Genomic DNA, 9290 nt, shown 5'->3' on the forward strand with positions numbered 1-9290 from the left:
GCGGTACGCGTATCAACGCGTGCCAAAAAAAACTGGACCCTGTAGTGGATGGTGACGGGGATGGTGGGTACAATTTAAATATAATTTAGCTTATATTAAGTTAGTCTAGTTTAGTATTGATTAGATAGCTATAGGTGGCCAATTTAGCTTTGTAAGTTTAGGTTAGCATAGCATAGGTAAGCATCGTTTAGCATAATTTGGTATTCAAGCTGAATTGAACCATTAAATCACGTGAAAAAAAACCTTTTTGTTATTTCATAATGAATTAAAATGTACATGTATTTATTTATTCGTTTATTTTTTATATTTATCTCAACATGATGATCTCAATATGATTTGCCCTTTCATAAAGTAAATACTCTAACACGCGCAATCAAATGAAATGCGAGTGGCACGTTATGATAGGCTATGCTTTTCTTATTTGCTAGTGAACAAAAAAAATACAAAAAAATAAAATAAAGATGTTCTATTAATTGTCACAGTATTTTGGTTAATTTTGCGATGTAGTTCCTTTGTTGCAAATAATTATCTCTGTTGATGAAATTGGATGCGAAGTGTAATATGCCGTTTTCCTTCTAATTAAAAATGATACTTAACGAAAAGCTAGTCGATAAAAGTAGCCCGTTTCTTTCCTCAAATCAGACGACAAAACGACTTTCGGCTTAGTTATTTTTAGTTTGTTTATTTACCGTTAGGAAGGTATGTATTAATGGCACAAACAATTACTCGCCCTCTTTGGCGGTTTCTACAGCAGCAAGCTTGCACAGTATTGAGCTGCTCAGCGTGCGTTGAACTTGACCGGAATTAACGTCTTCAACACTTCCCCGAAATATCAAAACATGCTCAGAAGGGCAAGGCTGGCTAAAAGCCGAATATTTTTGTTTCAGGGCATGCCCTTCAACAATTAGCTGCGCGCCCTGTTGCGGTGTGGTACATAACGATGGTGCCATCATTTGCCATGTACCACTGATCGCGAAAATTGGTTCGCAACATCAAACCTTTCATCACAGTGGTAATTATCTCCTTGCCTTTTACCATTCAGGTGGAGCATTCTATTGCAGTTACTGGATTGCATTCTTTAGCAACCTCGATGTGCTCTAGCTCAATCAGTCGATGAACTGCTTGTGCTAGGCTGTTCCTCCCAGAATGGACCAATTTTCCCACATCGTGCAGCTTCGCCTCGTAATCGTATGCCAATGTAGTGTTAATATCCCCAAATCGAAATACGTCATCGTAAACGTGCAGCAGATTATGCACATTGCTGTTCACAAGCGTGGGGCTGTAAACATGAGCATAATCTGCCACAAACTGCTCCAGCAACGATACTGCATACTCCCATTTGTCCTCATGGTGCGACGTGAAGAGGAAAGTGATTGCAACAAACAACAGCATGAAATGCTGGTACGCTGCATCGCAAAGTCTGTCCTTCAGTACTACGAAACCTGCATAATGTAAAAACATCCTGTATTCGGATGCCTTCCACAGGTTTACATAATGCAAGTTTCGCAACCTTCGTTGGAAGTCTGAAGGCAGGCTTAGACGATGAAGATGTGCCGACATTTCACGCTGTTGCTGTCGGGACAGCTTAAACTTCACCTCTGGATGGCCGTTAATCCATATGTCCATTTTTTTGCCAGCACTCCTTTATCAATCAGGTGCATGCAATCCAACACAAAATCCATAATCATATCACAGTTTATCATGTCGGATAGTGGAGTAGGGCGGATGATATGGTCCGGGTACTTTCCAGCACAGAACAATTCATCAGTCCTTTCTTGGGTATCTGTACTGTATGGGAAATACATCCGGTGCCCACACATTTGCCCTTCCACCGTGCATTTGTGACAAGCGCTGTATGAAGTATGGCCTTTCACACCTATAAAATGAATTACAAAAATAAAACTCACATAAGTTGCGATACTAAATTTCTCCAAATAACCTTAAACCTACCTTTTATAAACGATTTTGCTGGTGCATTGGCAATGATGGCTCGCAAACAGACCCAATATAATTGCTGCCCAATTGCCAAATGATTTGTCTGAAGATCGTTCATCTCCTCCACAAACCGCCTTAAATACTCCTCCAGGGAGTGTGGTTTGGATTCGCCACAGAATATGGCCACCACCATAACGGGAGAATCGGGCACGTTAAAAACCTTCATCAAAATCGGCCAAAACTGAGACCGACTGCTTTTGTAGAGCGGCATACCATCTACAAAAAAATCGATCTCAAAACCCTTGACAGGAGGTTTTACATTGCTAAAATAAAATCAAACATACACACTAGTGAGAACACGGAACAATCCATTGATTGTAATGAAAAACTTAGTGACTTTTCAACACTTACCGATAATATTGCTGCAAACATGTAGCCACACCTCTGTACCACAGACTTCCTCCGCCGATGGACATTACCGCCGCTTCCATCTAAAATAGCCAAAAAAATTCATTAACAACACTTGGCACGACTTGGAACACTTTCGATCAATCCTTTTTTTTTTTGCTCTTTTTACATTACACTTACTCATTGTTGTGGATTGCGGAAGGCTAGCACGTGCACATTCCTCCTCCCATTCCTGCAAGCGCCGCTTCAGCAAACGATCACGTGCATGGTACACCATACCATTTCGCTTATCACGACGTGTTGCCATTATCACTGCACTTGCTTAATTTTCGCACAAATTGATTGAAAATTTCACGGGATCAGTAAGAACGGATTGTGGACTCTATGATGATCAAATCGCGTTAGAAGCTTCGATTACAATTTCTAGGCGCCAAACGCGATCGAATCAGACAACATCCACATGATAGAAAAGGACAACACGACATGCACATGTAAGGGAACACAGTTTGATAGGCGCTAATATAAGAACCATACAGTTTGATAGGACCGAATATACACGCAAGTGTGTTCGGTATACCGGCCCTAACCGAGAGAGTACACTCCACTCAAATCACGATTGGCAGCTAGCTACACGCGCGTAAAAGGGAACGATATAAAAGCGAAAGTGAGAAAGGATTAGTTTATGAGCGCCCGTGAGTTGCATGTATGGCGAAAGCCAGAGAATTGAGTGATTTTCCGATCGCATTGCGCTGCGGGTAGATGTTTAGTCGATCGATCGAAGGAATGAGAGAGCGAGATGCGCCGGGAGTGCTCTCGCTGCAACCCAAGGAAACATTTTGGACCTAGCTTGAACAAAAACTGGGCGTTCTTGCTCTATCTTCTATACCGCACCTGCTTGCACTCATTCGCGAGCGTTAAAATTTACTCTCCCGATTTCATGTCCTCGCGAATTGCCTGCTGCTGTAAGAATGTATGAGTGAATGTGCAGCGTTTTTCTCTGTGCTTCCTCTTCTCCCCCCTCGTTCGTACTCCCTTCTTCCATCGATCCGATGCGCGATTCCTGATTCGACCGCGCAATAACATTTGTAAGGTTCCGCCGCAATGAGATACTGTACGGAAATATACAGAGCATTTCCATTAAGCATCCGTGGTCCACACGGAACGCCGATGAACCAAACACCACCGGCTAATGTCAAATTCTCGATATTGGCGGTGACTGGTGAATGCATGTCCCCCCCTTCCCTCATCAACTTTATTTCACTTACTTCTCATCTCCTTCCCTTTCCCCTTCTCCTAGAACTCATACAAATGGAATTCTAGAGATAAGTGGAGAAGAGGGGAGGAATCAGCTTTTAGCTCTCTCTCAAAAAATAAGTCTAAAATTGTCTGCCTTTGGGTACCAGTTTGGGTACTGAGATAGGGCCCCATCTCAGGTCCATAGTTTTACCCATTCATCGCGTTTTGGACGTTTGGGAAGTTATTAACGTCGGAAGAGAGTCGGACGGATTGTGTGTTTTAGATGCAGGATTAGCTTCCATCAATTCGGGTAATGTCGGTAGTTCATGAAAATCTTCAGCCGGATCAGCCGGTTTACGCTTGCTGAAAGTACTGCGTATAAGGCAAGCTCATATGAACATGATCGGGCGAAATAGTGAAATCAGCGTTTCGCAGTTGTGTCGTGTGGTTGATAGAAGGTGGCGATGAAGGATGATCCGATTCACGAGTAATAGGCGCAGAAGGTGCAAGGGATGCTGCAGTAGTGGGTCGCCAAACATTGACGGAGCGGGGATTAAGGTCGATGAACTCCTTAAAAGAGATCCCGCGAGGCCAGGTTGAAGCAGCCAAAGCAATAGCCCGGTGCGAATCCGGTACACCAATTTTAAAAGATACGTAGGAGAGCGTAGAAAGATCCCGGTCGCGCCGTACAAGGCTGTATACCAAGATGTCGTCTGTCCCTATGTTAGAACAGGCCATTTCACGGATCGCTTCAATCGGAGTATCAGGAGCAATACGGGAGATAAAGACCCAAGTACGGGGTGGGCGTTCAGGAACGGTCGTAATATTATTGCAGGACAACCCTGTGCCCGATGAAAGCATAGCGCGTGTAACGGTATTGGTAGGCGATGGGTCGGGAGAGCGATCCAACAATCGACGTTTAGAAGGATTCTCACCAACAGCTGATTCTAAACGTGCACCTCGCGACGTTTGACGTTTAACTGTTCGGCCGCACTTTCGTCGCGCTCCGTGATTTTTCAGTAAATTTCTTGTGTTTTCTGCGTCGCATCGCATTGTTGCCTATTCTACGGACTATTAAACTGCTTCACATCATCGTTGCGTGTTGGCGAATTGTTTAGTTGCACCGCAACTGTGGTTTCCTGCTGTTTTTTTTTCCTGCTCGGCTTAGCAGTGTTGTGCTGTGATTACGCGTAATTTCGCAATGGCGGCTATTTGCTTCTCGTGTGCTGAACCGCTAGAGGCCACCGGCTGCATCATCAGTTGTGCATATTGTGACGCTACGTTCCACCGCGGCTGTTGCAAATTGCCCCCCGAGCTGATTGACGCAGTATTGTCCAATGTCAACCTGCACTGGAGCTGCATTGGCTGCTCTAACATTCTTAAAAATCCGCGCTGCCGTTCGGTAAAAGCAATAGGCGCCCAGGTCGGTTTCCAAGCCGCCCTCACCTCAGCTGTAGCAGCTATCGGCAAGCTCGTTGAGCCTATTGTCGCTGAAGTTCGCAGTGGTTTTAACCTCCTTCAAACTGCATCCACGCCTCATATTCGGAATCCTGATCCTCGGCCGGCTACTGGTAGAAAGCGGAGGCGCGTAATCGAGGATTCGGCATCTCCTGGTGTAAACAGAATTGTAAACAATCGCGGTAACATCCTTTGTGCCGCGTCATCGCCAAACGCATACACCAATACCACGATTGCCGTCCAGCCGGCACCTACACAACCTCATGAACTGGAGGGAACCGATCCGTTATCATCACCGCTTCAAGCTGCACCTCGTGAGCCATTCACAGATAGGATCTGGATCCGCCTATCCCGCTTATCAACAGCCGTCACTGTGGAACAAGTGGTCGCTTCTGTAAAGCGTCGCTTAGCCACCGATGACGTTATAGCGTATTGCCTGCTGAGAAGAGGGGTTAGTGTGGACAGCATGAATTGGCTTTCATTCAAAGTGAGAGTCCCGGCTATCCTTCGAAATGCGGCACTCACACCATCCACTTGGCCAGTCGGTATCGGTGTACGTGAGTTTTTTCCATCCCGTCAACACGACCACCAAACCTCATCTCCTATAGCCACCCGAAACCGTTTTACAACACGCACACCAGCTACTAGTACTGATCACCGCTACACCACACGCACACCAACAACGACTCACCGTTTAGCAGCACGCACGTCTACTCCACCTGGTCCTGAAACAACATCATCACAACAGTGTCACCCCCCGGTGAATGATACCTTGGAAGCACCCAACTCAACACTTGTTTCTGGACCGCCCCAAAACCACCGCGCTTCATCTCCGCACCTGCACCAGTCAACAATTGATCGCTTTTTTCTCAACTAGACGAAGTTCCGTTCATTGCACGCAACAAACACGCCAAGCCTCATGCTCTGACAACGCAGCTCAATTGACTTACCGTATACCCGCTTTATCCAACCACCACAATGACAACGCTACCGCTGAGTATTTAAGCTGCTATTATCAAAACGTTAGAGGTTTGCGCACTAAAACAAAAGAATTTCACCTAGCTGTATCGGAGGCTGACTTCGACCTTATCGCCCTTACGGAAACTTGGCTTGTTGACAACATTCCATCTGCTCTTCTCTTCAACAACAACTTCTCTGTTTACCGCTGTGATCGCTCTCTCAGCGGCTCTAGCTCTCGCGGTGGTGGTGTTTTGCTAGCCGTTTCTAACGCATACGAGTCGATAGAATTACCTTCCCGTGATCGTTCTCTCGAGTATATTTGTGTGCGCGTCACCTGCACTAACGCACATCTGTACATCATGGTAGTATACATTCCACCGCAGCTTAGCTCCGAGATATCGACTCTTCGCTCTCTACATGATTGTATCAGCGGCTTCACTCTCACACTGAAGCCTGCTGATCTGCTGTTTGTTATTGACGATTTCAATCAGCCTAGCATAAGCTGGTCCACAGCTGATCCTTCGTCCTCGCCAGCATACTCATCAATCACGCACTATGAACCAACTGCGCGCTCACTGGCCAACAACACCTTTGTGGATGGATTGATGGATTGGATGGAAATTTAACGGATTAGTGCAACTTAATCACATCAATAATTCGCACGGACGCATGCTTGACCTGCTCTACGCTAACAATGCTGCAGCTAAATTGTGTTCGCCTGTCTTTCCAAGTGTTGTTCCGCTTGTACCTCTTGACTCCTACCATCCGGCGTTAGACTTCAATATAAGTATTAACTCGTCGACCCGACGCAATTCGACGACTCGACAAAACTCGACGACAACCGCATTTTATCGTTATAACTTTGCTAAAGCTGACTATGTGAAACTGAACGACATGATTTCAATGTTTAACAATAGCTTTCATTGTTCCAATTTTATTTCACTTGACGAAGCAGTATGTTCATTCTCGTCCTTCATGCTGCAAGCCTTTGTTGTATGCGTCCCAGTTCAGCGTCCTAAACCTAACCCCCCCTGGGCGGACCGCACACTCAAACGACTCAAACGTGTGAAAAGAGCTGCTTATCGTCACTACCAAACGCGCCGCTGCCAAAGATCTCGCTCGATCTACTTTGACACGCACTCTTTATACTGCAGCTATAACAGGTTTCGATATCGCAGATATTTGAGTAATATTCAACGTTACCTCTGCAGGTGGCCTGATTCGTTTTGGCGTTTCTACAAGAGCAAAACAAAATCCACGCATACTCCGAAATCCATTACGTATAAAGGAGCAACAAGTGCCAACACTAATGAAATGTGCAATCTCTTCGCGGATCGCTTCGCAGATTGCTTTTCACCGGCCATGAATGATACCGATACCATTGATGCTGCTCTCGTCAACACTCGGCTGGCGCAATTAACATGAGCACTCCTTTCATCGACAGTGAGATCGTTCTATCTGCCCTAACGCAACTAAAGCCTTCCTTCGCTCCTGGACCCGACGGAATTCCTTCTACCGTGCTGAAACGCTGTCAAACAACCGTAGCACCTATCCTTGCAAAATTGTTCAATGCATCGCTAGCCAATGGCTACTTTCCGAAAACATGGAGGAAATCTTGGATGGTTCCTATTTACAAAAGGGCGACAGGACAGATGCCATCAACTACCGGGGTATTACATCTTTGTGTGCCATTGCAAAGGTGTTCGAACTAGTGATATACAAACATCTGCTATATGCATGCCGCAGCTACCTAAGCCCGTATCAACATGGAATCGTGCCAAAAAAAGTCGACTACCACGAACCTGGTTGAATTTGTAACCTATTGCACTAGTCAAATTGATGCCGGAGCTCAAGTCGATGCAATTTATACAGATCTGAAAGCAGCATTCGACTCTCTTCCGCACGCAATTCTTCTCGCTAAACTCGACAAGCTAGGAGTTCCCAGCTCGCTCGTACAGTGGCTTAAGTCTTACCTAATTAATCGCACATACATCGTGAAAATTGATAAGCACATGTCCAAAGAAATAGTCAGCAGCTCGGGTGTGCCACAAGGAAGCAATATTGGCCCGCTTCTCTTCATATTGTTTATCAACGATGTTACCCTGGCTTTACCTCCCGACAGTATCAGTCTGTTTGCCGACGACGCAAAAATTTTCGCGCCTATTCACAACACAGGTGATTGTACATTCCTGCAAGACTGCATCGAAATCTTCTGTTCGTGGTGCAAGCGTAATGGACTGACTATCTGCATCGAGAAATGCTACTGTGTGTCTTTTAATCGATGCAGGAGCCCAGTGACTGGGACCTACTTCATGGACGGCTCTGCAGTTAATCGACAGAATCATGCCAAAGACCTGGGCGTTCTGCTTGACTCTAGTTTGAACTTTAAACAGCATATCGATGACGTTGTAGCCAGAGGAAATCAATTACTTGGCGTGGTTATCCGGACAACTTATGAATTCCGCAACCCCATGTGCATCAAAGCTGTGTACAACTGCATCGTTCGTTCGGTTCTGGAATATTCGTGCGTAGTCTGGAGCCCAACTACCGCTTCTTCAATTGCTCGACTTGAGGCGATTCAACGTAAGCTCACGAGATATGCTCTACGCCTACTTCCCTGGCAGGATCGCAATAATCTTCCTCCGTATGCTGCGCGGTGCCGTCTTTTAGGCCTTGAACCTCTTTCGGTTAGAAGACGCAATGCACAGTGCTCTTTCATCGCTGGACTGCTAAATGGCTCTATCGACTCATCGCCTTTGTTGCATCGAGTCGATATCTATGCACCATCCCGAACACTTAGGTCTAGAGAAACTCTACGGCTCGCTCAACCCCGTTCCAGCGCTGGTCGATCTGACCCTATGTTCCGCATGTCGGCTGTCTTCAATACTGTCTCGGATTGCTTCGACTTCGACATCTCGACTCAGTGCTTCAAGGAACGTCTCCGGCTTTTGCCGTGGCCGCAGTGAATTGCGATGCAAATTGTGTTTTTGTTATGTATTTTTTTTTTTTAATTAACTGTTACATCTTAATTAGGCCATACGGCCCGTTGAAGATTAATAAATAATAATAATAATAATAATAATAACAGCTTGATGGGTGAGCTTAGAGGCCGCAACTGGAATCGTGGTCGTTGAGTGCGTAGCAGGAATCGCAGAATGGTGAGCACTCGATGTAGTAGTATGCGTGGCAAGATGAGAGTTGAGCTTGTTCATTAGTGAGTTGAAGGAAGTGAAAAACTCACGGTGCATGAGATCAAGCCCCTTGATGCCATGCTTAACTTCATCAAGCGTTGT

General features: G+C 45.6%; 1 protein-coding gene across 1 annotated transcript; it reads right to left on the minus strand.

Annotated features, from left to right (window-relative positions):
- Window positions 1-1580: 1580 nt before the first annotated feature.
- On the minus strand, window positions 1581-2650 carry LOC120901085. The gene is made up of 4 exons (XM_040308791.1): window positions 2513-2650; window positions 2347-2426; window positions 1951-2258; window positions 1581-1876 (listed from the first exon to the last, which is right to left on the minus strand). Exons 1-4 carry the CDS (start codon window positions 2648-2650, stop codon window positions 1593-1595), a joined length of 810 nt encoding a protein of 269 aa, XP_040164725.1. The 3' UTR covers window positions 1581-1592.
- Window positions 2651-9290: the final 6640 nt, after the last annotated feature.

This window comes from Anopheles arabiensis, chromosome 3 (genome assembly GCF_016920715.1).
Source record: "Anopheles arabiensis isolate DONGOLA chromosome 3, AaraD3, whole genome shotgun sequence".
Classification (NCBI taxonomy): domain Eukaryota; kingdom Metazoa; phylum Arthropoda; class Insecta; order Diptera; family Culicidae; genus Anopheles; species Anopheles arabiensis.

Bases quoted from the DNA above. Each gene is read 5' to 3' on its own strand.
- LOC120901085 (XM_040308791.1), bottom strand. From the start codon at position 2,650: ATGGCAACACGTCGTGATAAGCGAAATGGTATGGTGTACCATGCACGT. The intron at 2,427-2,512 runs GTAAAAAGAGCA...TGGCTATTTTAG, and splicing joins CAACAATGAGTAAGTGTAAT to ATGGAAGCGGCGGTAATGTC. The intron at 2,259-2,346 runs GTAAGTGTTGAA...ATTTTATTTTAG, and splicing joins TGTTTGCAGCAATATTATCG to CAATGTAAAACCTCCTGTCA.